We start from the raw sequence: 24,029 nt of genomic DNA, 5'->3' as shown, positions 1-24,029 counted from the left end.
CGACACTACCACTCTACATTAGTAGTAGTGATACCAACACTACCACTCTACATTAGTAGTAGTGATACCGACACTACCACTCTACATTAGTAGTAGTGATACCAACACTACCACTCTACATTAGTAGTAGTGATACCGACACTACCACTCTACATTAGTAGTAGTGGTACCAACACTACCACTCTACATTAGTAGTAGTGATACCGACACTACCACTCTACATTAGTAGTAGTGATACTGACACTACCACTCTACATTAGTAGTAGTGATACCAACACTACCACTCTACATTAGTAGTAGTGAAACCGACACTACCACTCTACATTAGTAGTAGTGATACCGACACTACCACTCTACATTAGTAGTAGTGATACCGACACTACCACTCTACATTAGTAGTAGTGGTACCAACACTACCACTCTACATTAGTAGTAGTGATACCGACACTACCACTCTACATTAGTAGTAGTGATACTGACACTACCACTCTACATTAGTAGTAGTGATACCAACACTACCACTCTACATTAGTAGTAGTGATACCGACACTACCACTCTACATTAGTAGTAGTGATACCGACACTACCACTCTACATTAGTAGTAGTGATACCGACACTACCACTCTACATTAGTAGTAGTGATACCAACACTACCACTCTACATTAGTAGTAGTGGTACCAACACTACCACTCTACATTAGTAGTAGTGATACCGACACTACCACTCTACATTAGTAGTAGTGATACTGACACTACCACTCTACATTAGTAGTAGTGATACCAACACTACCACTCTACATTAGTAGTAGTGATACCGACACTACCACTCTACATTAGTAGTAGTGATACCAACACTACCACTCTACATTAGTAGTAGTGATACCGACACTACCACTCTACATTAGTAGTAGTGATACCAACACTACCACTCTACATTAGTAGTAGTGATACCGACACTACCACTCTACATTAGTAGTAGTGGTACCAACACTACCACTCTACATTAGTAGTAGTGATACCGACACTACCACTCTACATTAGTAGTAGTGATACTGACACTACCACTCTACATTAGTAGTAGTGATACCAACACTACCACTCTACATTAGTAGTAGTGAAACCGACACTACCACACTACATTAGTAGTAGTGATACCAACACTACCACTCTACATTAGTAGTAGTGATACCGACACTACCACTCTACATTAGTAGTAGTGATACCAACACTACCACTCTACATTAGTAGTAGTGATACCAACACTACCACTCTACATTACCACTCTACATTAGTAGTAGTGATACCAACACTACCACTCTACATTAGTAGTAGTGATACCGACACTACCACTCTACATTAGTAGTAGTGATACCGACACTACCACTCTACATTAGTAGTAGTGATACCAACACTACCACTCTACATTAGTAGTAGTGATACCGACACTACCACTCTACATTAGTAGTAGTGATACCAACACTACCACTCTACATTGGTAGTAGTGATACCAACACTACCACTCTACATTAGTAGTAGTGATACCGACACTACCACTCTACATTAGTAGTAGTGATACCGACACTACCACTCTACATTAGTAGTAGTGATACCAACACTACCACTCTACATTAGTAGTAGTGATACCAACACTACCACTCTACATTAGTAGTAGTGATACCGACACTACCACTCTACATTAGTAGTAGTGATACTGACACTACCACTCTACATTAATAGTAGTGATACTGACACTACCACTCTACATTAGTAGTAGTGATACCAACACTACCACTCTACATTACCACTCTACATTAGTAGTAGTGATACCGACACTACCACTCTACATTAGTAGTAGTGATACCGACACTACCACTCTACATTAGTAGTAGTGATACCAACACTACCTCTCTACATTAGTAGTAGTGATACCAACACTACCACTCTACATTAGTAGTAGTGATACCGACACTACCACTCTACATTAGTAGTAGTGATACCAACACTACCACTCTACATTAGTAGTAGTGATACCGACACTACCACTCTACATTAGTAGTAGTGATACCAACACTACCACTCTACATTAGTAGTAGTGATACCAACACTACCACTCTACATTAGTAGTAGTGATACCAACACTACCACTCTACATTAGTAGTAGTGATACCAACACTACCACTCTACATTAGTAGTAGTGATACCAACACTACCACTCTACATTAGTAGTAGTGATACCAACACTACCACTCTACATTAGTAGTAGTGATACCAACACTACCACTCTACATTAGTAGTAGTGATACCAACACTATCACTCTACAATACCACTCTACATTAGTAGTAGTGATACCAACACTACCACTCTACATTAGTAGTAGTGATACCAACACTACCACTCTACATTACCACTCTACATTAGTAGTAGTGATACCAACACTACCACTCTACATTAGTAGTAGTGATACCAACACTACCACTCTACATTAGTAGTATTGACACCAACACTACCACTCTACATTTAGTAGTAGTGATACCGACACTACCACTCTACATTAGTAGTAGTGATACCAACACTACCACTCTACATTAGTAGTAGTGATACCGACACTACCACTCTACATTAGTAGTAGTGATACCAACACTACCACTCTACATTAGTAGTAGTGATACCAACACTACCACTCTACATTACCACTCTACATTAGTAGTAGTGATACCAACACTACCACTCTACATTAGTAGTAGTGATACCGACACTACCACTCTACATTAGTAGTAGTGATACCGACACTACCACTCTACATTAGTAGTAGTGATACCAACACTACCACTCTACATTAGTAGTAGTGATACCGACACTACCACTCTACATTAGTAGTAGTGATACCAACACTACCACTCTACATTAGTAGTAGTGATACCAACACTACCACTCTACATTAGTAGTAGTGATACCGACACTACCACTCTACATTAGTAGTAGTGATACCGACACTACCACTCTACATTAGTAGTAGTGATACCAACACTACCACTCTACATTAGTAGTAGTGATACCAACACTACCACTCTACATTAGTAGTAGTGATACCGACACTACCACTCTACATTAGTAGTAGTGATACTGACACTACCACTCTACATTAATAGTAGTGATACTGACACTACCACTCTACATTAGTAGTAGTGATACCGACACTACCACTCTACATTACCACTCTACATTAGTAGTAGTGATACCGACACTACCACTCTACATTAGTAGTAGTGATACCGACACTACCACTCTACATTAGTAGTAGTGATACCAACACTACCACTCTACATTAGTAGTAGTGATACCAACACTACCACTCTACATTAGTAGTAGTGATACCGACACTACCACTCTACATTAGTAGTAGTGATACCAACACTACCACTCTACATTAGTAGTAGTGATACCGACACTACCACTCTACATTAGTAGTAGTGATACCAACACTACCACTCTACATTAGTAGTAGTGATACCAACACTACCACTCTACATTAGTAGTAGTGATACCAACACTACCACTCTACATTAGTAGTAGTGATACCAACACTACCACTCTACATTAGTAGTAGTGATACCAACACTACCACTCTACATTAGTAGTAGTGATACCAACACTACCACTCTACATTAGTAGTAGTGATACCAACACTATCACTCTACAATACCACTCTACATTAGTAGTAGTGATACCAACACTACCACTCTACATTAGTAGTAGTGATACCAACACTACCACTCTACATTACCACTCTACATTAGTAGTAGTGATACCAACACTACCACTCTACATTAGTAGTAGTGATACCAACACTACCACTCTACATTAGTAGTATTGATACCAACACTACCACTCTACATTTAGTAGTAGTGATACCGACACTACCACTCTACATTAGTAGTAGTGATACCAACACTACCACTCTACATTAGTAGTAGTGATACCAACACTACCACTCTACATTAGTAGTCTGAAAATGTACAACCAGGAACAGATATAGCCCTTGGTTCACTCCAGACCTGACTGCCCTTGACCAGCACAAAAACATCCTGTGGCGTTCTGCATTAGCATCGAATAGCCCCAGTGATTTTCAACTTTTCAGGGAAGTTAGGAACCAATATACACAAGCAGTTAGGAAAACTAAGGCTTTTTCAAACAGAAATTTGCATCCTGTAGCACAAACTGAAAAAGGTTCTGGGACACTGTAAAGTCCATGGAGAATTAGAGCACCACCTCCCAGGTGCCCACTGCACTGAGGCTCGGAAACACTGTCACCACCGATAAATCCATGATAATTGAGAACTTCACTTCCATTTTTCTGTTGCTGGCCATGCTTTCCACCTGGCTACCCCGACCCCTACCCCGGTCAACTGCCCTGCACCCCCCACAGCAACTCGCCCACACCTCCCTCCCTCACTTCTACTTCACCCATATACATTCAGCTGATGTTCTGAAAGAGCTGCAAAATCTGACTCCTACAAATCAGCTGGGCTAGACAATCTGGACCATCTCTTTCTAACCCCTATTACTAGCCTGTTCAACCTCTCTTTGGTATCGTCTGAGATTCCGAAAGATTGGAAAGCTGCCACGGTCATCCCCCTCTTCAAAGGGGGGGGACACTCTAGACTCAAACTGCTACAGACCTATATCTATCCTTCCCTGCCTTTCTAAGGTCTTCGAAAGCCAAGTTAACAATTGCTTGCTCTTAAATGCAAGTAAAACTAAATGCATGCTCTTCAACCCACCACTGCGACCTGTATCCTCTCATTCGCTGGCCCTCACTTCATACTTGTTGCCAAACCCACTGGCTCCAGGTCATCTATAAGTCTCTGCTAGGCAAAACCCCGCCTTATCTCAGTTCACTGGTCACCATAAGAGCACCCACTCATAGCAAGCGCTCCAGCAGGTGTATTTCACTGGTCACCCCCAAAGCCAATTCTTCCTTTGGCCGCCTTTCCTTCCAGTTCTCTGCTGCCAATGACTGGAACGAACTGCAAAAATCGCTGAAGCTGGAGACTTATATCTCCCTCACTAACTTCAAGCACCAGCTGTCAGAGCAGCTCACAGATCATTGCACCTGTACATAGCCCATCTGTAAATAGCCCATCCAACTACCTCATCCCCATACTGTATTTATTTATTTATTTTGCTCCTTTGCACCCCAGTATCTCTACTTGCACATTCATCTTCTTCATATCTTTCACTCCAGTGTTTAATTTCTATATTGTAATTACCTCGCCACTATGGCCTATTGTATTGCCTTACCTCCCTTATCTTACCTCATTTGCACACACTGTATATAGACTTTTTTTCCTATTCTGTTTTTGACTGTACATTTGTTTACTCCATGTGTAACTCTGCGTTGTTGTTTGTGTTGCACTGCTTTGCTTTATCTTGGCCAGGCCGCAGTTGTAAATGAGAACTTGTTCTCAACTGGCCTACCTGGTTAAATAAAGGTGAAATATATATATATATATTTTTTAAACAAATCGTATCTAGGCAACAACAAGGTCCGAGGAGGATGTCTCTGACAGTCTATAGTGTTGAAAATCTCAGACCTTGGAGCATCGTTCCTAGGCAACAAATAAGGTCTGGGGGAAGATGTCTCTGACATTTCCAAATGTAAGGAAAATTGCTCCGGGGAAGGTTCTCTTCAAACAGACAAGTCTCACAACAAATCATTTGTGTAGGCGGGGCCGAAAATGCTGGTGGGAATTGTGCTCATGTTTAACTATGGCAACAAGCTGATACGGCAGTGACATTACTGGGGACTTGCTTCGCATTTCCAACTCTTCCTTTCTGTCCCAACTGATGCGCAACTTGTACAGAATTGTTAAACTGGAGCATTTTGCACACTGCCGAAAGCAACCCGTCTGTCTAGAGAGACTAGTGACCCGTCTGTCTTGAGAGACAAGTGAGCCGTCTGTCTGGAGAGACTAGTGACCCGTCTGTCTGGAGAGACTAGTGACCAGTCTGTCTGGAGAGACTAGTGACCCGTCTGTCTGGAGAGACTAGTGACCTGTCTGTCTGGAGAGACTGGAGAGACTAGTGACCAGTCTGTCTGGAGAGACTGGAGAGACTAGTGACCAGTCTGTCTGGAGAGACTAGTGACTTGTCTGTCTAGAGAGACTAGTGACCCGTCTGTCTGGAGAGACTAGTGACCCATCTGTCTAGAGAGACTGGTGACCCATCTGTCTGGGGAGACTAGTGACCCATCTGTCTGGAGAGACTAGTGACCCGTCTGTCTGGAGAGACTAGTGACCAGTCTGTCTGGAGAGACTAGTGACCCGTCTGTCTGGGGAGACTAGTGACCCATCTGTCTGGAGAGACTAGTGACCAGTCTGTCTGGAGAGACTAGTGACCCGTCTCTCTGGAGAGACTAGTGACCAATCTGTCTGGAGAGACTGGAGAGACTAGTGACCCATCTGTCTAGAGAGACTAGTGACCCGTCTGTCTGGAGAGACTAGTGACCCATCTGTCTGGAGAGACTGGAGAGACTAGTGACCCGTCTGTCTGGAGAGACTGGTGACCCATCTGTCTGGAGAGACTGGAGAGACTAGTGACCCGTCTGTCTAGAGAGACTAGTGACCCGTCTGTCTGGAGAGACTAGTGACCCATTTGTCTGGAGAGACTGGAGAGACTAGTGACCTGTCTGTCTGGAGAGACTGGAGAGACTAGTGACCCATCTGTCTGGAGAGACTGGAGAGACTAGTGACCCATCTGTCTGAAGAGACTGGAGAGACTAGTGATCCATCTGTCTGGAGAGACTAGTGACCCGTCTGTCTGGAGAGACTAGTGACCCATCTGTCTGGAGAGACTAGTGACCCTTCTGTCTGGAGAGACTAGTGACCCATCTGTCTGGAGAGACTAGTGACCCATCTGTCGGGAGAGACTAGTGACCCTTCTGTCTGGAGAGACTAGTGACCCATCTCTCTGGAGAGACTAGTGACCCATCTGTCTGGAGAGACTGGAGAGACGAGTAACCCGTCTGTCGGGAGAGACTAGTGACCCGTCTGTCTGGAGAGACTAGTGACCCATCTGTCTGGAGAGACTAGTGACCCATCTGTCTGGAGAGACTAGTGACCCATCTGTCTGGAGAGACTGGAGAGACTAGTAACCCGTCTGTCTGGAGAGACTAGTACCCATCTGTCTGGAGAGACTGGAGAGACTAGTGATCCGTCTGTCGGGAGAGACTAGTGACCCGTCTGTCTGGAGAGACTAGTGACCCGTCTGTCTAGTATGTCTAGGATACATCAGTGTTAGAGGATTGACGTGAGCAATGTGGCAGCGTACGTTTGATCAGTGACTTTTACATGGATTGAATACACAGATAGATTCCACTTGCAACCCTCCCGAACACACAGCAGTAACAGTTCAGTCATCATAGCACTAACACACTCCTCCACGCCCATCCTATCCCTCCTCTCTCTATGTTACAGTGTTCATGGAAATACTGTATACTGACTCGGCTCTGGGTGCTGGCTAGCAGGGTGTGTGTATACCAGTGATGTAGTCAAGTCACTAAACTTCCAGTCCAAGTCGAGTCCCAAATCTCTAACATTTGAGTCCAAGTCCGAGAGAAAGCTAAGTAGGGCTAGAAATCTAGAAAGCTAAGTAAGACCAGAAAGCTAAGTAAGTCTGGATAGCTAAGTAAGTCTGGAAAGCTAAGTATGGCCGGAAAGCTAATTATGGCCGGAAAGCTAAGTAAGGCCAGAAAGCTAAGTAAGGCCAGAAAGCTATGTAAGGCCAGAAAGCTAAGTAAGGCCAGAAAGCTAAGTAAGGACAGAAATCTAAGTAAGGCCAGAAAGCTAAGTAAGCTCAGAAAGCTAAGTAAGGCCAGAAAGCTAAGTAAGGCCAGAAAGCTAAGTAAGGTCAGAAAGCTAAGTAAGGCCAGAAAGCTAAGAAAGCTAAGTAAGGCCAGAAAGCTAAGTAAGGCCAGAAAGCTAAGTAAGGTCAGAAAGCTAAGTAAGGCCAGAAAGCTAAGAAAGCTAAGTAAGGCCAGAAAGCTAAGTAAGGTCAGAAAGCTAAGTAAGGCTAGAAAGCTAAGTAAGTACAGCTAGACTGCTTATATTGTAGCTATCTAATGCAAGGAAGAGAGACTTTCTGACAACAAAATCAGCAATCGTCGAGTCCGAGTCGAGTCACGGAAATCGTGATTTGAGTCTGAGTCAAATCAGTCCTGGATTCAGGTACTACAACACTGCTGTACATACTCTGTGTGTGTGTGTCTCACAGCGCTGAGTTAACGATAAGGTGCTCACCAAACTATGTTGCCAAACCTTACTACTTAAAGGGGGAATGCACTAAGCTTATCGTGTTCACTCACACACACCCACACGCCAGCACCACAGACCCTTAGTGTGTTTTTCTAACGAACCAAACCCGTGTTCTCCTTAGCATGTTCTTAGCATGTGCATGCCAAACTGTACCATGTATGTGTAGTGTCTGGGGGGTGTTTCTGAGACACCCCTCTCTGCCCTGTCCTTCCGTAGGACCCAAAACACCCCCCTTCCTCGCAGCCCTAATGGTCCGGTCTGGCCTAGGTAGAATCATCTCCTCCCCTCTGCGTTCCGGCCGGGTGGTACAGCCCAACACCCCTGGCTCTAAAGGTGGGCGTGGCCGGGTGGTACAGCCCAACACCACTGGCTCTAAAGGTGGGCGTGGCCACAGGTAGGGTGTCTGTCACCTGTCTGTCTGTCATCACCCACGGAGACCATCTGGAACGGCTCGAGAACCCCCCCATCTGCGCCCCCCCCCCTCCGCCTCCGCCTCCCTGTCACCTAAACCCTGTCAACCCATCCACAACATCACTACATTCTACAGCTCAGGACCACATTATACAGGACCAGATTCTACAGCTCAGTGTATATAGGACATCCATCTACTGTGGCCATCTGACATAGATTTTGTCTCCGTGTTATGTGGTTGCTATGAGTCTTGTCTCTGTGTTATGTGGTTGCTATGGGTCTTGTCTCTGTGTTATGTGGTTGCTATGGGTCTTGTCTCTGTGTTATGTGGTTGCTATGAGTCTTGTCTCTGTGTTATGTGGTTGCTATGAGTCTTGTCTCTGTGTTATGTGGTTGCTGTGGGTCTTGTCTCTGTGTTATGTGGTTGCTATGGGTCTTGTCTCTGTGTTATGTGGTTGCTATGGGTCTTGTCTCTGTGTTATGTGGTTGCTATGGGTCTTGTCTCTGTCTTATGTGGTTGCTGTGGGTATTGTCTCTGTTATGTGGTTGCTGTGGGTCTTGTCTCTGTGTTATGTGGTTGCTGTGGGTCTTGTCTCCGTGTTATGTGGTTGCTATGGGTCTTGTCTCTGTGTTATGTGACTTGTCTCTGTGTTATGTGGTTGCTGTGGGTCTTGTCTCTGTTATGTGGTTGCTATGGGTCTTGTCTCCGTGTTATGTGGTTGCTATGGGTCTTGTCTCTGTGTTATGTGGTTGCTGTGGGTCTTGTCTCCATGTTATGTGGTTGCTGTGTGTCTTGTCTCTGTTATGTGGTTGCTGTGGGTCTTGTCTCTGTGTTATGTGGTTGCTGTGGGTCTTGTCTCTGTTATGTGGTTGCTATGGGTCTTGTCTCCGTGTTATGTGGTTGCTATGGGTCTTGTCTCTGTGTTATGTGGTTGCTGTGGGTCTTGTCTCCATGTTATGTGGTTGCTGTGTGTCTTGTCTCTGTTATGTGGTTGCTGTGGGTCTTGTCTCTGTGTTATGTGGTTGCTGTGGGTCTTGTCTCTGTTATGTGGTTGCTGTGGGTCTTGTCTCTGTGTTATGTAGTTGCTATGGGTGTTGTCTCCAAGTTATGTGGTTGCTGTGGGTCTTGTCTCCATGTTATGTGGTTGCTGTGTGTCTTGTCTCTGTTATGTGGTTGCTGTGGGTCTTGTCTCCGTGTTATGTGGTTGCTATGAGTCTTGTCTCTGTGTTATGTGGTTGCTATGGGTCCTGTCTCTGTGTTATATGGTTGCTGTGGGTCTTGTCTCTGTGTTATGTGGTTGCTATGAGTCTTGTCTCTGTGTTATGTGGTTGCTATGGGTCCTGTCTCTGTGTTATATGGTTGCTGTGGGTCTTGTCTCTGTGTTGTGTGGTTGCTATGGGTCTTGTCTCTGTGTTATGTGGTTGCTGTGGGTCTTGTCTCTGTTATGTGGTTGCTGTGGGTCTTGTCTCTGTGTTATGTAGTTGCTATGGGTGTTGTCTCTGTGTTATGTGGTTGCTATGGGTCTTGTCTCTGTGTTATGTGGTTGCTGTGGGTCTGGCCTCTGTGGTTGCTATGAGTCTTGTCTCTGTGTTATGTGGTTGCTGTGGGTCTTGTCTCCGTGTTATGTGGTTGCTATGGGTCTTGTCTCTGTGTTATGTGGTTGCTATGAGTCTTGTCTCTGTGTTATGTGGTTGCTATGAGTATTGTCTCTGTGTTATGTGGTAGCTGTGGGTCTTGTCTCCGTGTTATGTGGTTGCTGTGGGTCTTGTCTCTGTGTTATGTGGTTGCTATGGGTCCTGTCTCTGTGTTATATGGTTGCTATGGGTCCTTTCTCTGTGTTATATGGTTGCTGTGGGTCTTGTCTCCGTGTTATGTGGTTGCTATGAGTCTTGTCTCTGTGTTATGTGGTTGCTATGAGTCTTGTCTCTGTGTTATGTGGTAGCTGTGGGTCTTGTCTCCGTGTTATGTGGTTGCTGTGGGTCTTGTCTCTGTGTTATGTGGTTGCTATGGGTCCTGTCTCTGTGTTATATGGTTGCTATGGGTCCTGTCTCTGTGTTATATGGTTGCTGTGGGTCTTGTCTCCGTGTTATGTGGTTGCTATGGGTCTTGTCTCCGTGTTATGTGGTTGATATGGGTCGCTCTGTGTTATGTGGTTGCTATGGGTCGCTCTGTGTTATGTGGTTGCTGTGGGTCTTGTCTCCGTGTTATGTGGTTGCTATGGGTCGCTCTGTGTTATGTGGTTGCTATGGGTTGCTCTGTGTTATGTGGTTGCTATGGGTCGCTCTGTGTTATGTGGTTGCTATGGGTCGCTCTGTGTTATGTGGTTGCTATGGGTCGCTCTGTGTGGATGTTGATGCATGTCCATGTACTCACTCACTTCGCTCGAATCGCATGATTCATCAGGTTTATCTGATTCTTCTAGTCTGTTTGTTACACCTGATTCACCTGATTCACCTGATTCAGCTTATTCATCTGATTCTTCCAGTCTGTTACACCTGATTCACCTGATTCACTAACCCTCTCCTCTTCTCTCTAGATATCAACGCCCAGGCTAGGAAGCTACAGAGGAACAGAACTAAAGGGACTCTGACACTACCTCGACCTGGGACCACCTTCTGCCGCTCCCTCAGTGAGACCAGTCTCAACCAGGTACACTACTATTACTACTATTACTACCACTACTAATGGAACTCTGACACTACCTCGACCTGGGACCACCTTCTGCCGCTCCCTCAGTGAGACCAGTCTCAACCAGGTACACTACTATTACTACTATTACTACCACTACTAATGGAACTCTGACACTACCTCGACCTGGGACCACCTTCTGCCGCTCCCTCAGTGAGACCAGTCTCAACCAGTTACAACTATTACTACTATTATAACTATTATAACTATTATAACTATTACTACTATTATAACTATTATAACTATTATAACTATTACTACTATTATAACTATTACTACTATTATAACTATTACTACTATTATAACTATTACTACTATTATAACTATTATAACTATTATAACTATTACTACTATTACTACTATTACTACTATTATAACTATTACTACTATTATAACTATTACATCTATTACTACTAGTATAACTATTCCTACTATTATAACTATTACTACTATTATAACTATTATAACTATTATAACTATTACTACTATTATAACTATTACTACTATTATAACTATTACTACTATTATAACTATTATAACTATTACAACTATTACTACTATTATAACTATTACTACTATTATAACTATTATAACTATTACAACTATTACTACTATTATAACTATTACTACTATTATAACTATTATAACTATTACTACTATTATAACTATTACTACTATTATAACTATTATAACTATTACTACTATTACAACTATTACTACTATTATAACTATTATAACTATTACTACTATTATAACTATTACTACTATTACTACTATTACTACTATTATAACTATTACTACTATTACTACTATTACTACTATTATAACTATTATAACTATTACTACTATTATAACTATTACTACTATTATAACTATTACTACTATTACTACTATTACTACTATTATAACTATTATAACTATTACTACTATTACTACTATTATAACTATTACTACTATTACTACTATTGCTACTATTATAACTATTACTACTATTATAACTATTATAACTATTATAACTATTACTACTATTACTACTATTATAACTATTACTACTATTACTACTATTATAACTATTACTACTATTATAACTATTATAACTATTACTACTATTATAACTATTACTACTATTACTACTATTACTACTATTATAACTATTACTACTATTACTACTATTACTACTATTATAACTATTATAACTATTACTACTATTACTACTATTACTACTATTATAACTATTACTACTATTAGAACTATTATAACTATTATAACTATTACTACTATTATAACTATTACTACTATTATAACTACTATAACTATTACTACTATTATAACTATTACTACTATTATAACTATTACTACTATTACTACTATTACTACTATTATAACTATTATACTATTACTACTATTATAACTATTATAACTATTACTACTATTATAACTATTACTACTATTACTACTATTACTACTATTACTACTATTATAACTATTATAACTATTACTACTATTACTACTATTACTACTATTATAACTATTACTACTATTACTACTATTACTACTATATAACTATTATAACTATTACTACTATTATAACTATTATAACTATTACTACTATTACTACTATTACTACTATTACTACTATTATAACTATTATAACTATTACTACTATTACTACTATTATAACTATTATAACTATTACTACTATTATAACTATTACTACTATTATAACTATTACTACTACTACTACTATTATAACTATTATAACTATTATAACTATTACTACTATTACTACTATTATAACTATTACTACTATTAGAACTATTAGAACTATTACTACTGTTATAACTATTAGAACTATTAGAACTATTAGAACTATTACAACTATTACAACTATTACAACTATTATAACTACTACTACTATTACTACTATTATAACTATTACTACTATTACTACTATTATAACTATTATAACTATTATAACTATTACTACTATTATAACTATTATAACTATTACTACTATTACTACTATTTCTACTATTACTACTATTATAACTATTATAACTATTACTACTATTACTACTATTATAACTATTATAACTATTATAACTATTACTACTATTATAACTATTACTACTATTATAACTATTACTACTACTACTACTATTATAACTATTATAACTATTATAACTATTACTACTATTACTACTATTATAACTATTACTACTATTACTACTATTATAACTATTACTACTATTAGAACTATTATAACTATTACTACTGTTATAACTATTATAACTATTATAACTATTAGAACTATTAGAACTATTAGAACTATTACAACTATTATAACTACTACTACTATTACTACTATTACTACTATTACTACTATTACTACTATTATAACTATTACTACTATTATAACTATTACTACTATTACTACTATTATAACTATTACAACTATTATAACTATTATAACTATTATAACTATTACTACTATTACTACTATTATAACTATTATAACTATTATAACTATTACTACTATTATAACTATTACTACTATTATAACTATTACTACTACTACTACTATTATAACTATTATAACTATTATAACTATTATAACTATTATAACTATTACTACTATTACTACTATTATAACTATTACTACTATTACTACTATTATAACTATTACTACTATTATAACTATTATAACTATTACTACTATTATAACTATTATAACTATTACTACTACTACTACTATTATAACTATTATAACTATTATAACTATTATAACTATTACTACTATTACTACTATTACTACTATTATAACTATTATAACTATTATAACTATTACTACTATTACTACTATTACTACTATTATAACTATTATAACTATTATAACTATTCCTACTATTATAACTATTACTACTATTATAACTATTATAACTATTACTACTATTATAACTATTACTACTATTATAACTATTACTACTATTATAACTATTACTACTATTATAACTATTATAACTATTACTACTATTATAACTATTACTACTATTATAACTATTATAACTATTATAACTATTATAACTATTATAGCTGTTACTACTATTATAACTATTACTAGTGTTATAACTATTATAACTATTATAACTATTATAACTATTACTACTATTATAACTATTATAAACTATTATAACTATTACTACTATTACTACTATTACTACTATTACAACTATTACTACTATTATAACTATTATAACTATTACTACTATTATAACTATTACTACTATTATAACTATTACTACTACTACTACTATTATAACTATTACTACTATTACTACTATTATAACTATTACTACTATTATAACTATTATAACTATTACAACTATTACTACTAGTATAACTATTCCTACTATTATAACTATTACTACTATTATAACTATTACTACTATTACTACTATTATAACTATTACTACTATTATAACTATTACTACTATTACTACTAGTATAACTATTCCTACTATTATAACTATTACTACTATTACAACTATTACTACTAGTATAACTATTCCTACTATTATAACTATTACTACTATTATAACTATTATAACTATTACTACTATTACTACTATTATAACTATTACTACTATTACTACTAGTATAACTATTCCTACTATTAGAACTATTATAACTATTACTACTGTTATAACTATTAGAACTATTAGAACTATTACAACTATTACAACTATTACAACTATTACAACTATTATAACTACTACTACTATTACTACTATTACTACTATTACTACTATTACTACTATTACTACTATTATAACTATTACTACTATTACTACTATTACTACTATTATAACTATTACTACTATTACTACTATTACTACTATTATAACTATTATAACTATTACTACTATTATAACTATTATAACTATTACTACTATTACTACTATTACTACTATTACTACTATTATAACTATTATAACTATTACTACTATTACTACTATTATAACTATTATAACTATTACTACTATTATAACTATTACTACTATTATAACTATTACTACTACTACTACTATTATAACTATTATAACTATTATAACTATTACTACTATTACTACTATTATAACTATTACTACTATTACTACTATTATAACTATTACTACTATTAGAACTATTATAACTATTACTACTGTTATAACTATTAGAACTATTAGAACTATTAGAACTATTACAACTATTACAACTATTACAACTATTATAACTACTACTACTATTACTACTATTACTACTATTACTACTATTATAACTATTACTACTATTATAACTATTACTACTATTATAACTATTATAACTATTACTACTATTATAACTATTACTACTATTATAACTATTACTACTATTATAACTATTATAACTATTACTACTATTACTACTATTATAACTATTACTACTATTACTACTATTACTACTATTATAACTATTATAACTATTACTACTATTATAACTATTACTACTATTACTACTATTACTACTATTATAACTATTACTACTATTACTACTATTATAACTATTATAACTATTACTACTATTACTACTATTATAACTATTATAACTATTACTACTATTACTACTATTACTACCATTACTACTATTATAACTGTTACTACTATTACTACTATTACTACTATTACTACTATTACTACTATTATAACTATTATAACTATTAGTACTATTATAACTATTATAACTATTATAACTATTACTACTATTATAACTATTACTACTATTATAACTACTATAACTATTACTACTATTACTACTATTATAACTATTACTACTATTATAACTATTATAACTATTACTACTATTATAACTACTATAACTATTACTACTATTACTACTATTATAACTATTATAACTATTACTACTATTACTACTATTATAACTATTATAACTATTACTACTATTACTACTATTACTACTATTACTACTATTACTACTATTATAACTACTATAACTATTACTACTATTATAACTATTACTGCTATTATAACTATTACTACTATTACTACTATTACTACTATTACTACTATTATAACTATTATAACTATTACTACTATTATAACTATTATAACTATTACTACTATTATAACTATTACTACTATTACTACTATTACTACTATTATAACTATTACTACTATTACCACTATTACTACTATTATAACTATTACTACTATTACTACTATTATAACTATTATAACTATTATAACTATTACTACTATTATAACTATTATAACTATTATAACTATTACTACTATTACTACTATTTCTACTATTACTACTATTATAACTATTATAACTATTACTACTATTACTACTATTATAACTATTATAACTATTATAACTATTACTACTATTATAACTATTACTACTATTATAACTATTACTACTACTACTACTATTATAACTATTATAACTATTATAACTATTACTACTATTACTACTATTATAACTATTACTACTATTACTACTATTATAACTATTACTACTATTAGAACTATTATAACTATTACTACTGTTATAACTATTATAACTATTATAACTATTAGAACTATTAGAACTATTAGAACTATTACAACTATTATAACTACTACTACTATTACTACTATTACTACTATTACTACTATTATAACTATTACTACTATTATAACTATTACTACTATTACTACTATTATAACTATTACAACTATTATAACTATTATAACTATTACTACTATTACTACTATTATAACTATTATAACTATTATAACTATTACTACTATTATAACTATTACTACTATTATAACTATTACTACTACTACTACTATTATAACTATTATAACTATTATAACTATTACTACTATTACTACTATTATAACTATTACTACTATTACTACTATTATAACTATTACTACTATTAGAACTATTATAACTATTATAACTATTACTACTATTACTACTATTACTACTATTACTACTATTATAACTATTATAACTATTACTACTATTACTACTATTATAACTATTATAACTATTAGAACTATTAGAACTATTACTACTATTATAACTATTACTACTATTATAACTATTACTACTATTATAACTATTATAACTATTACTACTACTACTACTATTATAACTATTATAACTATTATAACTATTACTACTATTACTACTATTACTACTATTATAACTATTACTACTATTAGAACTATTATAACTATTACTACTATTATAACTATTATAACTATTACTACTACTACTACTATTATAACTATTATAACTATTATAACTATTACTACTATTACTACTATTACTACTATTATAACTATTATAACTATTACTACTATTATAACTATTATAACTATTAGAACTATTAGAACTATTACTACTATTATAACTATTACTACTATTATAACTATTACTACTATTATAACTATTATAACTATTATAACTATTATAACTATTACTACTATTATAACTATTATAACTATTACTACTATTATAACTATTACTACTATTATAACTATTACTACTATTATAACTATTATAACTATTACTACTATTATAACTATTACTACTATTATAACTATTATAACTATTATAACTATTATAACTATTATAGCTGTTACTACCATTATAACTATTACTAGTGTTATAACTATTATAACTATTATAACTATTATAACTATTACTACTATTATAACTATTATAACTATTATAACTATTACTACTATTACTACTATTACTACTATTACAACTATTACTACTATTATAACTATTATAACTATTACTACTATTATAACTATTACTACTATTATAACTATTACTACTACTACTACTATTATAACTATTACTACTATTACTGCTATTATAACTATTACTACTATTATAACTATTATAACTATTACAACTATTACTACTAGTATAACTATTCCTACTATTATAACTATTACTACTATTATAACTATTACTACTATTACTACTATTATAACTATTACTACTATTATAACTATTACTACTATTACTACTAGTATAACTATTCCTACTATTATAACTATTACTACTATTACAACTATTACTACTAGTATAACTATTCCTACTATTATAACTATTACTACTATTATAACTATTATAACTATTACTACTATTACTACTATTATAACTATTACTACTATTATAACTATTACTACTATTACTACTAGTATAACTATTCCTACTATTATAACTATTACTACTATTATAACTACTACTACTATTGCTACTATTAAAATTACTACTATAACTAGTCGTATTAGTATAACTACTACTATTAAAAATAATTGTACTATTACTACTATAAAAATGTGCTACTGTTACTACTATAAATACTATTCTACTGTTACTACTATAACAACTATTCTACTACTACTACTATAAATACTATTCTACTACTACTAGTATAACTACTATTCTACTATTACTACTATAAATACTATTCTACTATTACTACTATAAATACTATTCTACTACTACTAGTATAACTACTATTCTACTACTACTACTATAAATACTATTCTACTACTACTACTATAAATACTATTCTACTATTACTACTATAACTTCTATTCTACTACTACTACTATAAATACTATTCTACTATTACTACTATAACTTCTATTCTACTACTACTACTATAACAACGATTCTACTACTACTAGTATAAATACTATTCTACTACTACTACTATAACAACGATTCTACTACTACTACTATAAATACTATTCTACTGTTACTACTATAACTACTATTCTACTACTACTACTATAAATACTATTCTACTGTTACTACTATAACTACTATTCTACTACTACTACTATAAATACTATTCTACTACTACTAGTATAACTACTATGGAGCTGTATAATATATAGCTATCCAGCTAGCTGGCTCTATTCCAGGAGCTGTACATGTTAGGTTATATTATAGAACTATCCAGCTAGCTGGCTCTATTCCAGGAGCTGTACATGTTGGGTTATATTATATAACTATCCAGCTAGCTGGCTCTATTCCAGGAGCTGTACATGTTGGGTTATATTATAGAACTATCCAGCTAGCTGGCTCTATTCCAGGAGCTGTACATGTTGGGTTATATTATATAACTATCCAGCTAGCTGGCTCTATTCCAGGAGCTGTACATGTTGGGTTATATTATAGAACTATCCAGCTAGCTGGCTCTATTCCAGGAGCTGTACATGTTGGGTTATATTATAGAACTATCCAGCTAGCTGGCTCTATTCCAGGAGCTGTACATGTTGGGTTATATTATAGAACTATCCAGCTAGCTGGCTCTATTCCAGGAGCTGTACATGTTGGGTTATATTATATAACTATCCAGCTAGCTGGCTCTATTCCAGGAGCTGTACATGTTGGGTTATATTATATAACTATCCAGCTAGCTGGCTCTATTCCAGGAGCTGTACATGTTGGGTTATATTATATAACTATCCAGCTAGCTGGCTCTATTCCAGGAGCTGTACATGTTGGGTTATATTATAGAACTATCCAGCTAGCTGGCTCTATTCCAGGAGCTGTACATGTTGGGTTATATTATAGAACTATCCAGCTAGCTGGCTCTATTCCAGGAGCTGTACATGTTGGGTTATATTATAGAACTATCCAGCTAGCTGGCTCTATTCCAGGAGCTGTACATGTTGGGTTATATTATATAACTATCCAGCTAGCTGGCTCTATTCCAGGAGCTGTACATGTTGGGTTATATTATAGAACTATCCAGCTAGCTGGCTCTATTCCAGGAGCTGTACATGTTGGGTTATATTATAGAACTATCCAGCTAGCTGGCTCTATTCCAGGAGCTGTACATGTTGGGTTATATTATAGAACTATCCAGCTAGCTGGCTCTATTCCAGGAGCTGTACATGTTGGGTTATATTATAGAACTATCCAGCTAGCTGGCTCTATTCCAGGAGCTGTACATGTTGGGTTATATTATAGAACTATCCAGCTAGCTGGCTCTATTCCAGGAGCTGTACATGTTGGGTTATATTATAGAACTATCCAGCTAGTTGGCTCTATTCCAGGAGCTGTACATGTTGGGTTATATTATAGAACTATCCAGCTAGCTGGCTCTATTCCAGGAGCTGTACATGTTGGGTTATATTATAGAACTATCCAGCTAGCTGGCTCTATTCCAGGAGCTGTACATGTTGGGTTATATTATATAACTATCCAGCTAGCTGGCTCTATTCCAGGAGCTGTACATGTTGGGTTATATTATAGAACTATCCAGCTAGCTGGCTCTATTCCAGGAGCTGTACATGTTGGGTTATATTATAGAACTATCCAGCTAGCTGGCTCTATTCCAGGAGCTGTACATGTTGGGTTATATTATAGAACTATCCAGCTAGCTGGCTCTATTCCAGGAGCTGTACATGTTGGGTTATATTATAGAACTATCCAGCTAGCTGGCTCTATTCCAGGAGCTGTACATGTTGGGTTATATTATAGAACTATCCAGCTAGCTGGCTCTATTCCAGGAGATGTACATGTTGGGTTATATTATAGAACTATCCAGCTAGCTGGCTCTATTCCAGGAGCTGTACATGTTGGGTTATATTATAGAACTATCCAGCTAGCTGGCTCTATTCCAGGAGCTGTACATGTTGGGTTATATTATAGAACTATCCAGCTAGCTGGCTCTATTCCAGGAGCTGTACATGTTGGGTTATATTATAGAACTATCCAGCTAGCTGGCTCTATTCCAGGAGCTGTACTAATTCATTGGAGTATTGCTATTAATTACTGTCTGAGGCTTAAATATTATTACATTACTATTATTATATTAATCAAAGCCTATATATATATATATTGTGTTATATATTGTTATTATTATGGAATGTAATTATGGAATATTATTATGGAATGTAATTATGGAATATTATTATGGAATGTAATTATGGAATATTATTATGGAATGTAATTATGGAATATTATTATGGAATGTAATTATGGAATGTGTCTGATTAATCAAAGACTATATATATATATATATATATTGTGTTATATATTGTTATTATTATTGAATGTGTCTGATTTTGATGGTTAAATGTTATTACATTTATATATATATATATATATTGTGTTATATATTGCCTATATATATATATATATTTATGTATAAATATTATTATACTAATTAAAACCGATGTATCCCCTGTACTAATCAGTTGGGGGGTGCAGACGAGCCGAAGCGTTACTACTCCACCCTGCCGGACCTCTGAGGGCGAGGGGGAGTCAAGGGGGGGCCACGACCAGGAGGAAGGAGGGAGAGGGGGGAGGAGCGGGGGGAGGAGGGGTGAGACATTCCCTCTACCAGTCCCCTCACCTGTTGCTGCTGCAGGGATACAACAGACAGGTACCAACTACACTACCTGACTAATGCATGCTGGGATATATGATACAGACAGACAGGTACCAACTACACTACCTGACTGATGCATATTGGGATATATGAGACAGACAGACAGGTACCAACTACACTACCCGACTGATGCATGCTGGGATATATGAGACAGACAGACAGGTACCAACTACACTACCTGACTGATGCATGCTGGAATATATGATACAGACAGACAGGTACCAACTACACTACCTGACTGATGCATGCTGGGATATATGATACAGACAGACAGGTACCAACTACACTACTGCTGATGATGCATTAACTGATGCATGCTGGGATATATGAGACAGACAGACAGACAGGTACTAAAATCTAATCACATGTTATTTGTCACATACACGTGTTTAGCAGATGTTATTGCGGGTGTAGTGAAATTATTGTGTTTCCAGCTCCAACAGTGAAGTAATATCTAACAATACACACAATCTAAACTTAAAGGAATGGAATTACAAATATATAAATATTATAGATATAGATACAGAATATACATATGTAATGAGTAATGCATAGACTAAGATACAGTAGAATAGGACCAGATACAGAATATACATATGTAATGAGTAATGCATAGACTAAGATACAGTAGAATAGGACCAGATATAGAATATACATATGTAATGAGTAATGCATAGACTAAGATACAGTAGAATAGGACCAGATACAGAATATACATATGTAATGAGTAATGCATAGACTAAGATACAGTAGAATAGGACCAGATACAGAATATACATATGTAATGAGTAATGCATAGACTAAGATACAGTAGAATAGGACCAGATATAGAATATACATATGTAATGAGTAATGCATAGACTAAGATACAGTAGAATAGGACCAGATACAGAATATACATATGTAATGAGTAATGCATAGACTAAGATACAGTAGAATAGGACCAGATACAGAATATACATATGTAATGAGTAATGCATTGACTAAGATACAGTAGAATAGGACCAGATATAGAATATACATATGTAATGAGTAATGCATAGACTAAGATACAGTAGAATAGGACCAGATATAGAATATACATATGTAATGAGTAATGCATAGACTAAGATACAGTAGAATAGGACCAGATACAGAATATACATATGTAATGAGTAATGCATAGACTAAGATACAGTAGAATAGGACCAGATACAGAATATACATATGTAATGAGTAATGCATAGACTAAGATACAGTAGAATAGGACCAGATATAGAATATACATATGTAATGAGTAATGCATAGACTAAGATACAGTAGAATAGGACCAGATACAGAATATACATATGTAATGAGTAATGCATAGACTAAGATACAGTAGAATAGGACCAGATATAGAATATACATATGTAATGAGTAATGCATAGACTAAGATACAGTAGAATAGGACCAGATATAGAATATATATGTAATGAGTAATGCATAGACTAAGATACAGTAGAATAGGACCAGATACAGAATATACATATGTAATGAGTAATGCATAGACTAAGATACAGTAGAATAGGACCAGATACAGAATATACATATGTAATGAGTAATGCATAGACTAAGATACAGTAGAATAGGACCAGATACAGAATATACATATGTAATGAGTAATGCATAGACTAAGATACAGTAGAATAGGACCAGATACAGAATATACATATGTAATGAGTAATGCATAGACTAAGATACAGTAGAATAGGACCAGATATAGAATATACATATGTAATGAGTAATGCATAGACTAAGATACAGTAGAATAGGACCAGATACAGAATATATATATGTAATGAGTAATGCATAGACTAAGATACAGTAGAATAGGACCAGATACAGAATATATATATGTAATGAGTAATGCATAGACTAAGATACAGTAGAATAGGACCAGATACAGAATATACATATGTAATGAGTAATGCATAGACTAAGATACAGTAGAATAGGACCAGATACAGAATATACATATGTAATGAGTAATGCATAGACTAAGATACAGTAGAATAGGACCAGATACAGAATATACATATGTAATGAGTAATGCATAGACTAAGATACAGTAGAATAGGACCAGATACAGAATATACATATGTAATGAGTAATGCATAGACTAA

The 24,029-nt window shown here is 34.6% G+C and overlaps 1 protein-coding gene across 1 annotated transcript in view; it reads left to right on the top strand.

Moving 5' to 3' along the window:
• LOC116372105 (ras-associating and dilute domain-containing protein-like) overlaps window positions 1-24,029 on the top strand; it is a 77,240-nt gene that overhangs the window by 3,338 nt on the left and 49,873 nt on the right. Inside the window, 3 exon segments of the mRNA XM_031821194.1 lie at window positions 11,263-11,375; window positions 21,692-21,734; window positions 21,737-21,879. Coding sequence (XP_031677054.1) covers window positions 11,263-11,375; window positions 21,692-21,734; window positions 21,737-21,879 — 299 coding nt within the window.

Source organism: Oncorhynchus kisutch, unplaced genomic scaffold (assembly GCF_002021735.2).
Source record: "Oncorhynchus kisutch isolate 150728-3 unplaced genomic scaffold, Okis_V2 scaffold3917, whole genome shotgun sequence".
In the NCBI taxonomy this organism is placed as follows: domain Eukaryota; kingdom Metazoa; phylum Chordata; class Actinopteri; order Salmoniformes; family Salmonidae; genus Oncorhynchus; species Oncorhynchus kisutch.
Note: the sequence above shows the minus strand (reverse complement) of the source record. Positions and strands in the feature narration are given on the sequence as shown.